The sequence below is a fragment of the Balaenoptera musculus genome, chromosome 16, assembly GCF_009873245.2.
Source record: "Balaenoptera musculus isolate JJ_BM4_2016_0621 chromosome 16, mBalMus1.pri.v3, whole genome shotgun sequence".
NCBI lineage: Eukaryota > Metazoa > Chordata > Mammalia > Artiodactyla > Balaenopteridae > Balaenoptera > Balaenoptera musculus.
In genome coordinates, this window is record NC_045800.1 from 5,230,757 (window position 1) to 5,250,700 (window position 19,944).

The 19,944-nt window shown below is 45.1% G+C and overlaps 2 protein-coding genes across 3 annotated transcripts in view; one reads left to right on the plus strand and one right to left on the minus strand.

Annotated features, from left to right (window-relative positions):
* DOCK1 (dedicator of cytokinesis 1) overlaps positions 1–19,944 on the minus strand; it is a 530,116-nt gene that overhangs the window by 282,180 nt on the left and 227,992 nt on the right. The window lies entirely within an intron of this gene.
* Positions 425–19,944, plus strand: part of INSYN2A (inhibitory synaptic factor 2A) — a 38,117-nt gene continuing 18,597 nt past the window's right edge. The window contains 5 exon segments of the mRNA XM_036828291.1: positions 425–680; positions 683–823; positions 826–855; positions 858–973; positions 976–1,679. Of these exon segments, the coding sequence (XP_036684186.1) occupies positions 503–680; positions 683–823; positions 826–855; positions 858–973; positions 976–1,679 (1,169 nt within the window). The 5' untranslated portion in view covers positions 425–502.

Consider the following 19,944-nt stretch of genomic DNA (forward strand, 5'->3'; position numbering starts at 1 on the left):
TAGAATCCCCAAGGAGTCTTTAAGAAAAAATAGCAATTCTCTCGGATTCCAATAATAGATTAATCACGTCATCTTCAAAAAAAAAGTAGTAAAAACCCAAACCAAGTGAGTTGCATTTGGAAAACCATCTGCCTGTGAAGTGGAGATGTGCGTGTGAAATGGCAATTTGCAAAGCAGAAGAGGCAGCGCCGTCGGGTTTCTTCATGAATATAGTAAAACAGGTTTGTCTAATAGGGAAACATGCCTTACTATCAAAAGAAAAACGAGTGTATCCCACAAGGAGAAGGAAGCAAGCTTTAATATCTGAGAAGCATTTCAAGCTGTGCCTGCCAGCGGTTCTCCGCCTGTCCGATTTTCCTTAACATAAAAGCCGACCTCACCTGTTTAAAAATAATTAGGGAGCGGGCAGTAGTCATTCCGGCCAAAAGTTTGTGCTGCCTGTGTTTGCGTGTGTGCTTCTGTTCCACTGACACGTCTGTTGCTGTCTCCGACTGCAGGAACCATGGTCAGTAAGGAGCCCAGCAAATGCGCACTCACGACCTCGGCGAGTGAAGTGGAACCTGCCGCCTGCCTGGCCCTGGAGATGAAATATGCCCTGGATCCCAACCGGCAGATTAAGAAGCGTAATAAAGCCCTGCAGGTGCGGTTTAAGGATATCTGCGAGGCACAGAACGAGCAGAGGGCACGCAGCTCTCCTCGGGACAGCTGGGCGACAAGCCGGCGTCCTACAGGGCCACCTACCGCAAATACATGACCGTGCCCGCTCGGAGGTCCATCCCCAACGTCACCAAGAGCACAGGTGTGCAGACCTCGCCGGACCTTAAGAGTGTTACCAGACTTTCCCTCTGGACCGCAAGAAGGGAATCTCAAAGGCATCCCAGCCGCGGAATGCGTTAAAAGCCAAAACAATGGGTTTGTAATTGATTCGAAGAGAAGAGTGAGGAAGGGCCCCGGGGAGGAGTCTCCGGCAGTGGGGGCGCGGAGCGGGTTCAGAAGGCGGCGGCGGCACTGGTTTTCCACTCCGATGAGCACGAGAACGCGCTGGACCAGCCCGCCGGGGTCAACGGCGCAGAGCCACGCAAAACCCCCGACCTGCACCGCTGCCGAGATGCTCCTCTCCAGAACTCCACTCGTCCTCCCTCCCAAGAGCCCGATGACCAGCTGCACGGGAAGCCAACGCACGACCGGGCGACCCCGGACGCCGAGGAACCCGCTGCATCGGCCCACGGCATGGTGTTTAAGACGGAGGTGGCCACCGTTTACGCACCTGCCCCCGGCGCTGGGGCCCCCGGGCTGGCCTTGTCGAACTCCGCCCCCTCGAGCGAGTGGTCCCTCTGGCCCGTGGCCGACCAGGAGCGGAGGAAGGCCTCACAGGCCAACGGGCTCCAGGCCCCGCCGGGCGCTGCCCTGGCCTGCTCGCCGCCGATGCAGTGCCCGTCCCCCGAACGAGGTGAAGCGTCCCTGCAGACTCAGGCCCCCCTGGGGCGGGAGCACCAGCCTTGTCCGACAGCGCTCGCTGTGGGTGAGGAATGCCAACAAATTGTGCCTCATACAGAAGTGGTCGATCTGAAAGCACAGCTTCAGATGATGGAGAACTTAATCAGTTCAAGCCAAGAAACCATCAAAGTGCTCTTGGGGGTCATTCAGGAGTTGGAAAAAGGAGAGGCCCATCGGGAAGGGTATGTATGTTCGCGCCTTTCTTACGAGGCTCTGCAGGCTTACCACCCTCAGGGGCCATCAGTAGCCCCCAGAGCCCAAGTCCTTAGTGAGACTGAAGCCTGCATTTCTGAGAACAGGCTGTAGTCTGAGGACAGAGCAAGGTCAAAGCAGCCCCAGGTTATTTTATGATGCTAGACCTCATTCATCCTCACTTGCAAGATTGACTTGTTGGTTAGCATTCCTGTGCCTGGCCTGGAATTCAATACCTATTTTTGAATGAACTGATGGAGCTTTCCTTTTTATCTCCCAGGGCTAAAGGTTTATGATACTGATGAAGTATAATAGGTATGCCAGTCCAGAATATCTAATCTCAATAAGAAGCTGCCTGCCTCTTAGGAATCATATTTTAGAAAAGAAATTCGGATGGCATTTTGAAAAGTAAATGCTGACTCGCTTATGCTAAATAATTGGAATTACATTGATATTCAGGACTGTATGAGGTTTTATATTTTATACAACAGACAGTATTTTTTTTTTTTCTTACTTGGAACGCATAGAAGCTATGCCCATCCTTAGACAAATCCTATCTGTATATCATTAGGAGCAAGATGCCTTTCTCCACGAGTTGCCCTGTGTGTGTACAGATGGGCAGTAGAGAGAATGAAAACAGCCAGGACTGTCTGCCATTGATAACAGAATTGCTGAACTTTGTTTCCCATCTTTTGCACTTGAAATTGTGCTAGGACGCCCAGGCAGTGTGCTAGGCTGATATGAAACAGCCAGCACTGCTCTGCTTCCATGCTTCTTGAAACAGTGTCATGGCTCACTGGTTTTGTCTAGACGGCCAGACCTTCTCTTCCCCATTCCCCCATGAAGCTGTCCGGATTCCACCAGCCCATGTTTTGGAGGTGGCATCTGAGGCAGTGCCCTGTTGCCTCACGTGATTAGCACACTTCACCCTGTGGGCTCCTACCCCTGGTTAAGTGAGCTGGCAGCCAGCATGAAGATAAGCCAAGAAATGCACTGTCAGGGCAGCAAACCACCCTTGCACAGGATTGTTGTGGCTGAGTTACATTGTGTTTGCATATTGCAAACAAAGGGGAGGAAACAACCTCTATGATCTTAAGGCCTGGCCCCCAGAGGCAAGGTGCCTGGTGCAGATGTTGCCCTTGGTGTCTGGCTTCTCCAGCTTCGTGCAGGTGGTCCATCTACAAAAGGAGTTAACTCTCAATAACCCCCACCTCCTACGACCTAGCATTGTTTGCAGGCTACAGTATTAACCAAAACAAGTTGTAAACTAATCTAACAGTAGATTAATAGTAACCTACCATTGTAGAATGGGTTTCAAAAGGCTTTCTTGAATTTTGGGTTTACATCTCCATTTTCATCCCACTTCAATCATTTAGACTTGAATAAATACATAACCAAAAGCAACACACTAAGGTGGGTCTGTAAGGGATTTGTGATCAGTAGACCTCTCCCATGGAAACATGAAAAGCCCAAACAGGGACCGATCACTGACTTCGATATAGCTGGTAGTGACTTAAACCAGACAGCAAACTAGAAAGATACCAACATCACCAAATGGGAAATAAAATTCAATAAATGGTATAAAACCAAATGCATATACTAAGTCGCATGCATCTCACAGGGGTGTGTGCCAAAATAAACACCTGCATGGTTTGAACATCCACAAACACCCCGTGCAAGGAGAACTGTACTCTACACGGAGGTTCCTTCTATTAGAACAGGGCGGAAAGTTGTTTTAAATGGGATCCTCTGAGTTCTCTGAGACTACATCAGTCTTCAAAGTGGTTTGCCAGGCAAGTTCTTGCAATAGTTCTTACTCTGTGCGTAGAAATTTCTGTATCACCAACCAGGACCATTTTCAGTAGCTTCCAAATTATTTTTCAGAAGAGACTCTTTCTTTACTCTCGTTTGCTTATATAGATTTCCGAAAGGCCTCAGCAGAGAAAGTTTTCAGTTTAGGCAAGTTACTTAATCTCAGCGAGCTTCAGTTTCATCTTCTATTAAACAGGGATGCTAGAAGCTTAACAGTGGTGCTGGTACCATTTTTAACAACTGGCTCTCAAAGAAGGGGGAGTAGCATTTGCTGATTTCCATGGTGTAAATACTGCTATTGTGGCCAATATCAAACAGCTCATAAATCCCGCGAAAATTTAACCTTCGGTCTCCTCTGAGCACTGGACCAATCCCCTGAAGGACAGGCACCAGGACAGTCACTTTAAGGAGGAATTCACAGGACTTATTTTATGTACTCAATCTAGCCAAGAAATGTTATCTCATCGTTGCATCTCATGGTAAAAAATAGGAAAACTCACTCTACTTATGTAGATTATTATTATAGTCATTATGTACATGACAAGAATTTCATGACCACATTAGAACACTGGAAAACACTCCACGTCATCACCTGTGAAGAATGCTCAGACCTGGGTACAATCCATTCTCTCCCTCGCCCTTCACCCCCAAATTAGCTTGCAAGGGCCTTTGTATAGAAATTTACCTTCAGTAAGAGGAGTCTCAGTGAGGGAAGGAATTCTGTGTGCACTTGACTTAGAAATCAACCTAAGAGCTCACGACTTTGAAACCAAGTGACACATTTTGCCCCCCAGATCCCCACTGCACTGCAGGCTTGAGCCAGGCCTGGCGAGGCCTTGGGCTTGCTCTTGTGGGTGATGTTAGCACAGACCAAAGGAAGACCATGCTCGTTGAACTTGGCTAGCATGGCCATGGGCCAATTATATTGAATGTATAACTTGAATAGAACTTCTTTTCATTGTTGAGTTTGTTTATCCATTACCAAGTTTGCCAGGCAAGTTCTTGCAATAGTTCTTACTCTGTGCGTAGAAATCTCTGTATCACCAACCAGGACCATTTTCAGTAGCTTCCAAATTATTTTTCGGAAGAGACTCTTTCTTTACTCTCGTTTGCTTATATAGATTTCCGAAAGGCCTCAGCAGAGAAAGTTTTCAGTTTAGCCAAGTTACTTAATCTCAGCGAGCTTCAGTTTCATCTTCTATTAAGCAGGGATGCTAGAAGCTTAACAATGGTGTCCACAAAGGTCTCAGCAATAACCAACACACAGCGGGCACTGAAGAGGACCTAACCTCATATGAGCATTTTCAGCGGGAAGCATTCTGTTAAGCGAGTGGATGTGCACAAAGTGTTCAGGAACATCCTTCTTATTCTTAGTCCCTTGTAAATGTTCTGGGCAATTCACTAAAACCGCTCACTTTATACAGTCCAGGCAGCCTTTGATCCCTCTGTTTGGTGTGAACGCCAAGAATGATCCTGCTTATTTCAAAGCTCTCAGCGTTAGTCTTGTCTCTTCCCAGGAAGTTCAGGGTCACACAGGTATCCAAATGACCACAAATGTAATCGCTGAGGCTGAGACCGGGCAAACGGGGCAACTTGCGTTAGAAACCCACCAATTCTTGTAACCGTCGTAATTCCCCAGAGCAGCTGTTGGGTTGCCTGGGCAGGTGACCCTCCGACCAAGGCTGTGGGGCTGCAGCACTCAGCTCAGTGCTGCACCCTCACCGGCCACCCTCGCATGGGAGACGGCTGCTTACTTCTAAGATGCTGGCAAGCCCCACACGTGTGGTGTCTTGAGGGGTTCACTAGCTGATGACAACCCAATGATCCTCGGTTCTTCAGAGAAGACCTACAGATGCCATGAGAAGCTTTACTCCACCCATTAAGCGAGAGTTAGGACCTGCCATTGCCCAGAGTGAGATAGGTTCTTTCATTCAACTGGTCGGGTCTCTCCCAGCACCAGCCAAGTTTACCTGCAGGCTTGGGTGTGTGGGGAGGAGGGAGGAGCAAACCAAACCCGGCCACTCCTGGCCCTTAAATGTGACCAGCAGGCAGAGACGAAATCATGAAGCTCTGGGGGCTCTGTACTGAGTCAGAGCAAATGTGAGCCCATCACATAATAGACGAAAATCCTAAGTAACCAACCAGCCAAGGAGCCTGTTAGCTTGCAGTGAGGGTTTAATCCTTGTATCAATCTCCAGTCACGGGGGTCCTATTCACCTCACTGAGAAACGGGTTTCTCCACGTGGGGATGTCCCGTTCTCCCGAGTCCAAGTCACCACGTGACAGGAAGGGAAGAACTAGCCAAGGGAATCGCCCTGAGATCAGGGGCCCTTGAGGGCACACTCTCAGTGGCTTCTGCAGGCGAAGGCGATAGGAATAAAAGGTCTGGGGACAGGCCACGAGTTAAGACAAACCCAGTGTGGAATCCTGTAGTCACGTTTGCTCAACTTCGTTCTTCCTTTTAATGCACTGACAAAAGAGGCAGCCACAGAATGGGTGAGGGGCCTGTGCGGGTGGTACATACATTTAGAAATAAGGACCTGAGGCCTGCAGGATCTATTTTTCTGAAAGACCTCAGGATCAGCTTCCAAGGTAGCAGATGTCGGCAAACTTTTTCTGCAAAGGGCCAGATAGTAACTATTTTAGGCTTTGAGGGCCGTGCAGTCTCTGTTCAAGTGGTTCAGATCTGCCACTACATCATAAACACAGTCATGCACGACACACGTACGAATGAGTATTGCCATGGTCCTATGAAACTTCACAAAAACAGGCGCTAGACAGACTTGGGCCAGTTTGCCAGCTCCTGCGACATGGTCTTGTAAGTGTAGTAACCATAGTTCCTCGACCTGAAACCAGGTCACAATATGGGCGCAGGGCAATCCCAGATATGACTGCCCCACAGACGAGTGTATCGTTCATTCACAGGTTCAAAAGGCTTCTACCAGGAGTCTCCTAGGTGTTGCACACTGTGTCAGGCAAGGTGGAGGGGGGAGGGTACAAGTCAAAGAACTCAGGCCCTCCTCTGAAGAGTTCTCAGGTCACTGACACTCTGTCTGTACAAGCCTACCCTTAACTGTTCATCAGCCCATCAAACCTTCAGGATTCTGCTGGGGAAGTGTGCATGTGCGTGTACGTGTGTATTATACACAAACCTGTAATTTACATGCATATACATACAGGATGTGGAAAAGGTCTCACTCTCCCACCAGCAGCAGTAAGAGGTCATCACAACACCTATTTATATGATGTGACTTGCTTTCACCTAGACATTAACGCTGGATGGACAGAAATTACATACTTGCTTTACCTTATGTCCTTATATTGACAGATCACTCAGCATCAGGCACTCTTCAGAGGGACCTGTCAGGGGATGAGAAACCTCTCCAAATTTTCTCTAATTATCCATGCCCAAACAGAATAAATACTGCATCGCAATTACAGAGGAAGCATAAAGGGACAATTTAATTTGTTTAAGTCACAGAGCAGAAAGAACCCACAGGAAAATCAAGCGTCACTGCAGCAGGCAGGGAGTAGCCCGGAGTCACGGAGGTCCCCGCAGGAGGCGTGTAGCCTCTCACCCGAGCCCAGGGGGAAGCCGGGCACAGTTAGGCGAACCCATCTCAGGTCGGCTGTGCACCCTCTAGAAGGAGACTGGGTTACTCTTGCCCAAACCCACCCAATTAGTTGAGATCAAAGTTTTCCACCTGGTTAGCTGGAATGGCCAAATGTCAAAGAGGGGAGGTGGGTGCTTCTGAGGTCTTGACAAGCATCCTGGCGGATGTCTCTGGAATGTGAGCACTGCCTTCCCAGGTGTCTGGCCCGACAGCGCATCACAGAAAAGAGGGTGTGTGAGCCGGAAAGGGAGAGCAGCACGCAGCACCAAGCTCAGAAACAAAAAGGTTCTCCTCCTGCCAGCTGCAACCCCTGTCCCTCTCACGCTCCCTATTTGAACGGGATGGAAATGTCAGCACTTCATTCTCTAATGTTCTTGAGAAATCAGTTTTGGTGTCTCTGGCCATTTGTTGCAACCCAAAACATTTTACAACATGCCAGCCAGCGGACTGAGGTTCCCTCCTGTTCACGTGGTTTTTCCATTTTCCGAGAATGACAGGGGCTCTGCAGCCAACTGGTCCTGAGCTGGCCACTTTGCCCCGTCCCTCCCTGTCCTACATGTGCTTGGGGATGGTTATTAACCTCTCCAGTGCCTTTCTCCAGAGGCTTCTGACTCTGTGAAAGAGACGGAAGAACACCCGCCCCTCCTGGGCTTCCCTGGGGGATTAAATAAAATACCAAGAACCAGGCTCTCACTCCTTTCAAGTTACTTTGTTACTGAGAAGCAGCCTTCCAGGTGCTAAAATGCAGGGAGGTGATGCAAGGGTGCAGGCGTGAACACAGAGATGTTCTTGCTTTACTCAAAAGGCAGGTTTATTTCCGAGGATTAGGAGGGGCTGAGGATTACGGAATGGAGGCATCAAGCTTTGTACTTGTTTTCAGAGAAATGTACAGGGCAAGGTTATTTGGTGTTACGGCCAGGGCAGCTGATGTGGAGTCAGGAAACGTGGTTTTGTTCCCAGCTCCTCCTACCCTCACCCCTCTGAGCCCCACTCTCCCACATGAAAGGAGGACAGTGCACACGAGCCAAGGGACCTCAAGGGTCCTTTCTGACCAAGAACCAATCCTCCAGAGATGTCCAAGAACTTCATAATTTCAGCCACTGCTGTAAATACATACGGAAGTTGAGAGAGAGAGAGAGAGAGAAAGCAACACAGCCCTTTCTACGGACGTCGGTTAATAAATGCACATAGTGGTCCCACTATTAGGTTTTCTTTCTCCTCCTGATGCTTCAGCCATCCCTTATCTCTTCCACTGCTACACATGCTGGAACTGGCCTCTGTCCTTCTAGCTTGCAATCCTTTGAATAGTCTTCAGGGAAACTCCCCTTTTTTTCTTTTTCTTTTATAACTAATGGCTTTTATATATTTGTGATAAAATATTCAAGTTCTAAAGTCCAAGTATAAGTTACCGTGTTTTATGATTTTGAAATAGAAGCACACATGATATTCTCTTCTAGCATTTTCTTCATTTAATACACAGGGCTGCACTGAGTCTTTCCTATAGCTTAAATTTATATAACGTTGTAAGTACTATTTTTAAGTTTTTAAGCAATAATAAGCCTTTCCGTCCTTAATATGAAAAATGAAGCACATATATTTATGAGAATATAAAACAGGTTCCAAATTCTTGCTTTGGGCTTCATGTAGGTATCACACATACTTGAAAATGTAATTTAAATAATCTTCCTGTGCAGAATGCCAAAAGAGATTTCAAATACCTCCCTAGCCTTTTAAGTTGGTAGGTGAATAAAAGCCTCACTACTGAGCCACTAGGCAATTCAGACACCCCATTCGTAGATAAAATGAGCAATTCAAGGCATGACATGAACGTTTATGGAATTTATGGATTTGTGTCCCAGAACTTGGATTTAAAAAAAGAGAGAAATGAAAATGCAGTTCTACTTCCAAATACTTTTTTTTTTTTTTCAAGCCCCATGCAATTTCTGCTAAGCTACGCAAAAATGGTTTGAGCTCTATTTCCCATTGGCTCTGGGGGAGAGTTCCGGTGAAATGTGTGTCTCTGGGCAGAGCACCAACAAAGCTCATCCATTCTGAGCACCTACAATATGGTGGCCATTCTGCATTGTCTCATTTAATCCCCAAAATAACACTGTAATGTACGAATTGCTTCCGCCAGGAAACTAAAGCTTGGATATATTAAGTAACATCCCCAAGGTCAAGACTGGTGAGAAATAGTAAAAGACAAAGCTCACATCTAGACCCATCAGCATCCTCTGCCTCCTCTGAAATGGGAAACCTGGCTGTCTGCACAGATTTGAAAAGCAGACATTTTGTTGCTCCTTGCCGATTCTGGGTTCTTCCTTTTACTTGAAGGGATCAAGAGGCTCCTACACCCAGACCCTGTAAGGTCCACGTGAAATTTAAGGTTGGGAGAAAGCACACTTTTAACGCTGGAGGGAGCAGAAAGCACCTTGAAGGGATCGCGTAATAAGTATGTTTTTAAAGGATTCCTAATCAGTAAGAGGAATCCCTCTGTGGGGTAGTTTCAGAAAAATCAAAGCCGTTGATGTGGAAGTCAGGGACACAGCCATCCATGAGCAACCTTCCCGGGGAAACCACTTCAAAGCTTTCACGTACCACCGCCGGTCACCTAAGCGGCTCGTCAGTGACCACCAAGTGCCACCCGAGCTCTAACCTTAGTCAAATTTCTGTCCACATTCATGTGAGCAAACGCTGAAGCAAAGTTTTTAATGCACCATAAAAACAAGCAAACTTGTGTTTTAAAAGCCAGATCTGAATGGACAATTATGAAAATGAGTTCCTCTAGGTAAAGCAAGGTCTAAAAATGGGCCTATTTTGACCCAAAATGGAGTCAGATTTTTTTTGTCAGTATCTCATTGGTTACAGCACTAGACTAGCTCTCCAGATAGAAGTCTCATAATGGACATGAAGAATTTTATACTTGCTGACACCAAAATTTGAAGATTTTAATCTTCAGCTACAAGAGCTCTGAAGCATTTGTTTAAAAAACGAGTGCAATGTCAAGCTTCTGAAAACAAAGCACAGAAGCTTCACGGAGAGGAAGTCTGATTTAAAATTGTGAACTAACGTGCTCTAAAAAAAATACATCAAAGGAAATCATATATCAAAGATAAAAGCTCTGTGGTTATTTACCATCGGAAGCCACTGCCCAACGCACATCATTAATGCTTTCAAATTAAAACCTCTGTAAGATGGTAAGTGACAATACTACAGCTGAAGAAATGGCAGCCCAGAAAGAAAATTTGTTTTCATACAGTATACTCACATTCCTATTTTCCTTCTAGTTTGGTAGCAATGCCACCAAAACTCACTTTCATTAATTTTCAATAAACTATAGCTTTAGCTTTATCTCTCCTTCAGAAACAAGTGTAATCACTCAGCTTCAGCTCAGCCCTAAAAAGTTGTTTCCTTTATTAATAGCTACTCCTGGTGCCCTCTGGGGCCAGTGACTTTTTTGTCATTATTGTCATTATTTGCAACTTAGCATCTCCTTGATTTCAGGAATATATGAAAGAAACTGGAAGCTCTGCCCTATTTGTAATATAACTGGGCAGTTCTACATGCCAAATAATAGTTAATATCTGCCCCGATTTTTATATATTATGATTTTATATTATGGAAATAGGATTAGAAAACACTAAAGAAAAAGTCCTGCCCTAATAATAGCGTTCATCTCCGTGTCTGTCTCTGTTCAAATCTCAACGTATTTCTGATAGGAGTAATAATGACTATGCAATAATAGGAAGACATTCCCTCTTCTTCATCATGCATGGCTCTGTGTAAAGGCAAGGAAGGAGAGAGCTGGGGTCAGGGCCCAGGGAGAGGCAGAGACAATGAGACACCATGCTGGAGGAGAGGCAGCACGCAGCTCCTGCCAAACAACCCCCACCACCACCCCCCCCCCCGGGGAGGACGAGACGCTGCATGGCCTTGACCCCCCATGCTGGCGGCCATGCTGCGCCACTCACCACCATTACAGTTTCCCTTTAATTCTCTGTAATGAAAACAAGCATTAAAAGCTTCCCTTACAGCCAGAGCCTCCCCAGAATAATAGAGTCACCGCATTTGTTGGGGGGCTGGGCTAATAAAAGTTAATTTGTCAACAGCGTCTAAAGAAAGCCACCGAGTTCATGATATATGGTGTTTGCCACTGAAACGTGTTCACCAGGATTCCTTCTGGGATAAAGAAATGACATTTCCTGGGGTGAGGAGGGGAGCTGGTTTAGCTGCAGACTAAGCCATTTATTTTAATAACTGGGTGTGGGAAGCAGAGGATGACTGACCTTTCCCACTTGTGTGGGGAAATTTAAGATGGTATCAGGGTAATACTTTTAGACAGGTGTTTTCACCTGATCCAGCTGGAACGTCACAGAACTGACCACCCTGTGGGTGGGTTATCAGTTAATCCAGCAGAACACTCAGGCAGATTCTTCATTCATTCATTCACTCATTCATTCACTCGTTCATTATTCAAAAATGTTTCTTGAGTACTCGCTACAACTTCAGACCCCAAAGTGAGCAATAAACATCCATCAGGGAATAAATAGACAAAATCTCTGCCCTCGGGGTGCTGACATTCTAGTAGGAGAGACAGACTAAAAAGCAAAATCATAACTCAAATTTATGGCATGTTCCATGGTGGTAAGTTTAAAGCAGAGAAGAGAGGTAGGGTACTGAGCTTTCTATCAGTCACGACAGAAGCCGGCGTTTACGAAGCACAGCTCCAGCCCTGCTCTCCAGAAGGTACCAAACTACGTGCTGGGATTGGGAAGATGGCTGAAGCCATGTCCACGGCCACCAATATGCTGTCAGCCACACAGGAGAAAGACACCTCTATTGGACATCATCAGCATTCACTGTGGAATGATCTGGAAAAGAGCCACAACAGGGTGCTGGGAATTTGCCAGAAGCCATGCTGGGCAGCCTATGAGGGAACAGAGGAGCTGGTCCGGACCAAGGATACTGGTGTGAATAAGCACAGAACTGCCCCACGGAAGGAGTGCTACTCTTTGAAGTTACACAACTACTACTCCGTCAACTTAGAAGCAATTCCTTCATCTTGGAAACAGATGTCCTCTAGATTTTAAGTGTCATGAGGGCAAGGTCTGTGTTTTATTCATCCAAGCAACTCTCTCCCCAGCAAAGGGCCACGCACAAAGCTGGCGAACAAGAACCATCCATGAACTGAACAACGCAAACACGGTGAAAGCCAGTTGGTTACTTTGGCTAATTTATAGCAAAGTGCTTGAAAGTCTAAAATCAGAACACTACACAGAAATAACTAGGATTACTGAAAATCATCCTGATGTGTTTAATAAGCTCACATGGGGTTACATAGAGAGCTCATTCTTCAAGGGTCCACATCTCAATTCTTGGCTCTGGGAGAATGATGATGCTTGGTACCATTTTGAGAACTTCACCCTCTGGTGAAGAAATTAAGTAAGGGTAAGACTAATTGGAAGAAGAAAGATCCAGCTCAGCTATGATTGGCTGTGCTCCAAAACATCACTTCTAAGTAATTTGTTTGGACCTCTGCACAGTTTCCAACAAGCCAAAATCATACATGGTGCTGGAGTTCCCAGGCTAGCCCCTCAAGTTTTTTCAGCTGTATTGAGACTCACAGAGAATGCTGTGAAAATCTAACAGTCAAGTTCGTAGAGTGATTATTTCTTCTAACACAGGACTCCAAAAATGGACCTCCCTTAAAGGTTCCAACCAGAACAACTCTTATTTTATGCAAGCGACATGTGGAACATACACATTCAAATTCAGGAGGATCGCATGAGTGTGTGTGGAAAGAAGTATTCGATGTCCTTCAATCTCAATGAGAGCCCTTTCCTCCAAAAAGAAGTCCAGAAGACAAAACTAAAAACAGAGGAAACCAGTAGTTAATGAGAATGGCCTTACTGCCTGACCTGACACCTACAGGCAAAAGAGCACGAGAAGAGAGAAACCAGGGTCCTAGAATAAATGATTGCTGGCTAAAATTCTCTAAATACAAACAATGCAGCAATTGTAACCAAGAAACTAGTGCAGGCACTGCTCTACCACATTCAGGGTAATAAACAGAAAACATGGAAGTTAGTCTTTTAAAGCTTTCTTTAAATGTCAAGAGCTGCCAAATTCCACTGAAACAGAGATCAAACCAACCCTCATAGATCGACTGAGACAAAGTTACCTTCCCAAATAACTTTATCTTTCATTTGCTCTTTCACTCATCATTCCATGCATCCAAAGCCTTTCCACCTCTCCTGTGCCCAGCAAGCCAGATGTTGGCTGGGCAAACAAAGAAGAAGGCAAAGCACGCCATGACGATACCAAATGCTGGGAGTGCTGGTGGAGGAAAGTCATTGAGAGCTGGCCAAAGGGCACCTGAAGAGCCAGTGACGGTGCCGAATTCTAACAAGGCTTCACAACAACCAGCCCACTTAGACATCCCTAAGGCAGGGGAAAGCAGGGTGGTGAAAAGATCTGGGGTCAGTGTTAGTCTGTGTTCTTCAAACTGCAACCTCAGTTTTTAAAACAAACACACTGCTTTGTCAGCTTGGGGATTCCAGGCCACTAATGAACAAAGAATTGCTCAGCCTAACATAGCAAGTCTGCCACTGGCTACAAAACAGCTCCCCTCAGCTACTGGGAAAAAGGGACCTGGTCAGACCATCACCAGTGAAAGCCAGTACTGCCTTTTATTGACCAATGGGTGTTCTTGGCGTTTGTTAAGAAAATCGACATCATATTTTTTTAACAAACTTAAATTGGATGTCCCCCAAATCCTGGCATTTAATAGCTCAAGTTAATAAAACAGATATCGTTGAGTTTCCATGGTTATATGGGGAAAGTCTACATTCACTTTAGCCACTAAACAGCTGATATAGGAACTAAACTACAGTTGCAGGGCATAATCTGGCAAATTCCTAGTGAGAAATTAGACTTAGGAACAAGCCAAAACTACTGCCAGAGGTGGGCTTAAAACATAGGAGATGGTCACTGAAAACAGCTGAGTTTGACTATTTTTGAAATTTAATTTCCCCCAACAAAAGTAGTGGTATCACTTTATGCCTCTAATTAACGTCACTTTGAGACTATTAAGTTGAAAAGCCCTTTAAGATGCTGACATAAATGATAGCTCAGTTATCAAGAAGGCACAGCTGGAGCACAAACCTGGCCTAGAATGCGGATGGAAAAAAAAAAAAAAGTGAGAAGATGAAGTGAGAAGGCTGAAAGAACAAGAGAGATCAAAATTAGGAGAATAAATTAAACAAGGGCATAAAATGATCACTGAGAGCAGAGACTGTGCCATGTTCTTCGTTGCAGCAAACCATGTCTGAGCAGAGGACCTAACACATACCTTTGAGTTAATTCAAAGTGACTCAAGACCCTACGTAACCAGTGTTTTGAAGACCCCAATTCAAGGATCACGCCCTGATTTTAACATTACCCAAACACGTCTTTTGCTTACATGCTAAGAGCTCTAAACTTGCTGAAAATCACCATGTCATTTAAAAGACCCACAAATTAGCAATGGGGTCACTTGCACTGTGTGTCCTATGCCGTGCGCCCTGCTCTATGTCCCAAAGTGGAAGTGGAGGAGGGGCCCCTCCAGGTGCATGCCTACACACTGGTGATGCTGGTTGAGAGGAGAATGCTTTTCTGAAATCTAAAACCAAACACTCCATCCACAGTTCCCCGGGGAACGTGAGAAGAGATTTTTCCATGGGCAATTTAAGACCTTCTGGCGAAAACAGTGGTGTGAGATGTGGCAGGAGAAACAGCATGTTAAAGCCCATCCAGTAATCCAGTACCAGTGATTACAATTCAATACCATAGAATTATTGCCACTTGCCAACCACGCTTCTCTCTGAGCTGCTTATAACTTTGTCAGACTTTGCTTTTGAGAGCAGGCACAGTTACGAGACATTTTTTTCCCTCTCCTGACCTTTCCACCAAACAATTTTTCTCTGCTGGGGCTGGAGTGGAGACACAGAATTGTCAGTCTCCACTCTCAGGCCCATCTTCAAGGTCTCAGAGACACTGAGCCACTTGGACATGGAGCCAGGAAGAAAGCTTCCGGTGACCTTTCTGTGACATTTTGCAGCACCCTCTCCTACCACCCAGGGCCCTGCTATCTTAGATCTCCCTGTGATGCGGTCATGAAAAAGCAGATGCTGTCTGTTCCCCATGTCCCCGGCTCTCCATCCCTGCCTCCCAGGACACACCTGTGGTCCAGCTCAGGCTGAAGCTGGCAGACATGCTCCTTCGTTGATCATTCCTAAGGGTTTGTGACAAAAACCGCCACACCAGCTCTGCCCTTGGCCTTCCCTTCTTTGTTTCTGTTTTTTAAATCCCATTCCTCATTGCCTCTTTTGTTGCTGATCTGCAACGGGACTAACTGAAGACTTGCAGACCCAAAATTGTCACCAATGCTGTCTATTTCATACAAGTGGACAAAAGTATATTTTTACCTTCAGAAATTTTTGATAATGACAACTAAAGAATTGGAGCATATGTCCTCAGGAGCCAAAGGTAGCTAGAGAAACTGGTGAACCACATTCTGAGTTAAACTTGAAAATTCTAGGCCGTTAAGAAAGGAGGGTCTGATGTGTTCTTTGAATGGGGTGCCCCAACTAGAGCTCCATGCTGTCTTCTATAAAGGACCCTCATTTTACTTTCTTTAAAGTACAGCAAGGTCTTCGGAAGAAATCTGTTTCACTACAAAGCGGAAGTGGAAATGACTCTCAAACTGGACTCCACCAAAACTACCTTGTAAAATTAGCTTGAGCAAAACCTTCTGCTTTAACAAATCAAGAACAACAATCCCTCCATGTGCTTTCCACAAAGTCCATTCTCTTTACATCCCCATTAATTTCATAACTGAAGTCTAGTCTCCTTTACCTTTCAATAAAGCCCACCCTGACCAATGAGTGTCCAAAGGGCATCAAGGAAGGAGAAGGTCAGGATCCCAGAAATGGTCCCTGGGTTAGAAGGGTGATCTGAAGGGATGGGAGTCAAGAGGGTCAACAGAACAGGAAAAACGGCACCTTGGACTCTTGGCGCTGTCCTTGGTGCTGAATGTTATGCTTTCCACTCCCCCACCTCCCCCCACCATAGTAATATATGCTGTTGAGTCCAGAACATTGACAAATGGCAACTAACTGTAGTGAGATGATAAATAGCAAGTGCTGGAAAGATCAGTGCATTAAAAAATCCATGTTTGCAGTGAGCATGCCTATCACTGGGATCCAAAGAGGTTCACACTAGAAAGTGAGAACCAGAACTTTTCATAATTTATACTTTTCATATGCTTTTTGCACTCAGAATTTTTTTCATTAGATTTGTCTGTTACTGGACTTCAATATGAGAACACAGAGACTGACTGTATTATTTGGTTAATAAATTAATATTAACCAAATACCCAGCGTGTACCAGGCATTGTGACAGGCGTGGGGTTATAAACCTATATAAGGTATAGGTTCCTCAAAACAAAAGGGAAGAGAGTTTTATAAAGGTAGCAATTAATGTGCAAGACAGAAAATTTATAATCTTTGACCAAGATGTTCTCCCTCTGTGGCTTTGACATCCATAATCTAAGCTCTCTCTTCTCCGAACTTCTAATCACAAAAGACCTCTAGCCCTACTGTCACTGGAGAAGCATCTGCTCCAGCAGTTCAGAGTTTTTGGATTGCTTCTCTTTTTGGCAATGGCAATCCAGAAAGATAATCATTCCAAGTATTGGTTTTATGACTTGTTTCCAAGCGAGAAGGAAAAAACAGGGACATTCCATAATGGCACTTGGTGTGCCCTGTCCTGTAGAAAGGACTTATCTGTTTTGTCTGTATTTGGAGAACACATTCATTCAGATTCTGCAACACAATTATTAATGTGACCATAAAATCATCAGCGAAGCCAACCCTACATCTTGGAAGCCCCAAGGACAATTAGGTGGATTATCAAAGCAATAAGAACAATGGGCTACACAGTTTAAGCCCTCTACTAAGAACACCCTCATGCTTAATAAAATTGTAGTGGACATACCTTGATTAACAATAGCTACTGGAGGCAGCCTGTGACTTAACCATATGACACAAGGACAACACTTTAACTTTTATCCACAAATTTATCTCTCACTGACATCCGTTTTTATGAACTACCTTTTTGGATTCCAAACATTTGAATCCTTTCAAAAAGAAAGGTCCTTAACAAAACCATGGAAACATCCTGAAGGGTCTTCCCAAGAATAGTTCGTGGCAATGAGATCTTGAAAACACTTCTCACAATGGTGGCAATATGGTGGACCACCAAATTTTCATTTAAATTAACTAAAAAAGGGGGGACGGGACCACACACAGGTATGTCTCTCTATAAAGCAGATATTATGACTCACTTGATTCTAATCAACAGACATCAGCCAAACCATCCTGTATCTCAGGATTGTGTGAGTTAGGCTGGGCTACAAATAAAAGAAGGGAGAAAAAAGAAATTGGATGCAAATGATGTGATAGAAAGGGAGGAGTGAGAGTAAAGGTTAGGAGGAAGTAGGTTCCATGTCATTCTGTCATCCACGTATAAATAAACCTCTACAGTGGCTTCCCATTAAATTTACAACAATGTCCAAAGAGTTTCCTATTTTATATGATCTGTTCTCACCTCCCACCTCTCTCACGTGCTCCAGCTATTCTAGCCACACTGGCCCTTTTTTCTGTCCTGCAAACATGCCAACATCATTCCCATTATGATGTTCACAAGTGATGGCCCTTTTGTTTGCAAAACTCATCTCTAGATCTGGAGATGACTAACTGCTCTTTCATTATCATCCAGGTCTCATTCCAAATGCAGGGTCCTCGGGGGGTTAGCCAAAGCCACCCGTACAACATTTCCTTAACAACGAGCCGTATCCAAAGCCATTCATTCATTCATTCATTCATTCATATGTTCATGTGTTGCCCGTCTGGCTCTCCCACTCTGCTGTAAGGACAAGGACACAATCTTATTCCAAAATGTCTCCTCAGTAGCCACAATAATGTCTGACACCTAATGGCACTTAATCATTATTTGCTTACTGATTATAACAGGGAAAAAATGCGTGCTTTTTACCAAGTGATAAGAATAGTCTGTTCAGAAAGGGCTTTAAAAAGAGCAGTTTACAACTGAAGAACCCCAAGGTCCTGGAAGAGAGTTCTCTTGTGCGTTTTAGGTGCCTGAAGCCTTTGTCCTGTCAGTGCTGGACTCATTGACTATCCCAAGGTGGCAATTATACAAAGTGCAGAACACAGGTCCCAAGGTTCGAGCAGGGCGTCACGGAGCATCAGAAGCCTGGGGTCTAAGAATAATGAGATCCCAGACCTGAAGTGTTGCTATATTCTCCTCTGTAAAATGAGGTAGCGTAATTAATTCGAGGACTCGAGGCTCTAATGTAAGTGAGACACTTGGGAACTCCATGCTCCTGGGCAAGGAAGGGGTGTTGGTGTCGATGAGAACTGATGCAGATTCGTCCTGAGGTCTCGAGCAGGAAAGTTCTGCAAGCATGGAAGTCGGATTTTCCTTAGAGCCCAGTAAGTGTGCCCCTCAAATAAAGGTTAGGAAGTGCCCTTGATTTCGTCTGTTTTCTTTTAAAAGCCTAAACTTTAGAATGTGACTAGCGCATACAGAAAACTATTACATATCCTCTTTCCTGGCTGGTGCTTAATACACACCAATGCAACACACAGAGGAGCAGTCCCTCGTCTGCAGCCCACCCTAACAGCGGGACAGCACGTCCTGCAGCAAACACATCATTGCCAGGACATGTGCTCAAGTACCATGCTTATTTCACCATACAAAATGACCATGGTCAGACATGAGCTTAGGATAGAGCACCAGTAAAATCAGTGGGATGGAGAAAGGCCTTTTATATATAATAAGGCATGGGAGAATGGAGGTCAATGTCTAACACAAGAGGACCCTTGGGATGGGTTCAACAAATCTGGAGCCAGGGAGGAAGGTTCAGGAGGAATGTACCCTTGGGGCTTGTCATCAGGAGGAAAGGGCTAAGGAAAAGAGGAAAGTGTGATGCACAAGCTCTTCCCTGCTCCCCTCCTGACAAAGCTCAGGGGAGAGGAAAAGACCCCAAGTGGGCATCCAAAGGCGTCCAATATGGGGGACAGAGGTCAACACAAACGCAGCCCCAGGGTGATTCCAATTCTGGCTCGAATATCATGGGCCACAGGCACTGACTGGTGACACTTTAGGACAGAATATTGTCACTTGATTAATAAGTGAAATGCACAGAACTCAAAGGTCAAGTCCGAGTTCACCAAAGCTCAGTGCGACAACATGGCATGGAGAGGAAAATCCTTCTGTCAAATGTTTATGCAACACCAAATATAATGAGGAAAACAAAAGTTAATTTCAATTCAAAATCCATGACGCATGTAAGAGAAGTTTACATAGGGAAGGTGATAAAATATCGACTATCCATGTTGACAGAAAACCTTCTGAGCACTATTATTATGCTGAGTCACTCTCCAAACGTAAATGTGCCCCCGAAGTATGTGTAAGCCAATTCAGACGGAAGCTTTTCTTCTGCCACTAATTTAACAGATTCTGGTTATCATGTTCGTCCCTTAGCACAAAGTAATATTCAGAATAAAATATGCCTGCACGTTAAAAATATCAGAGAGGGAAGGCCAGCCAAAGTGGTGGGAAAAACATTATGAAAGCTCCCCAAAACTAGCTTCTTGGGGTGACTGGGCTGACAAAGGTTCAAGAAAATCCTCTCATCAAACCTTTAAGTCTATACAACCTTCCAGAATATACTCCAAAAAATACTCTAAGGTTATTTCTGTTAATG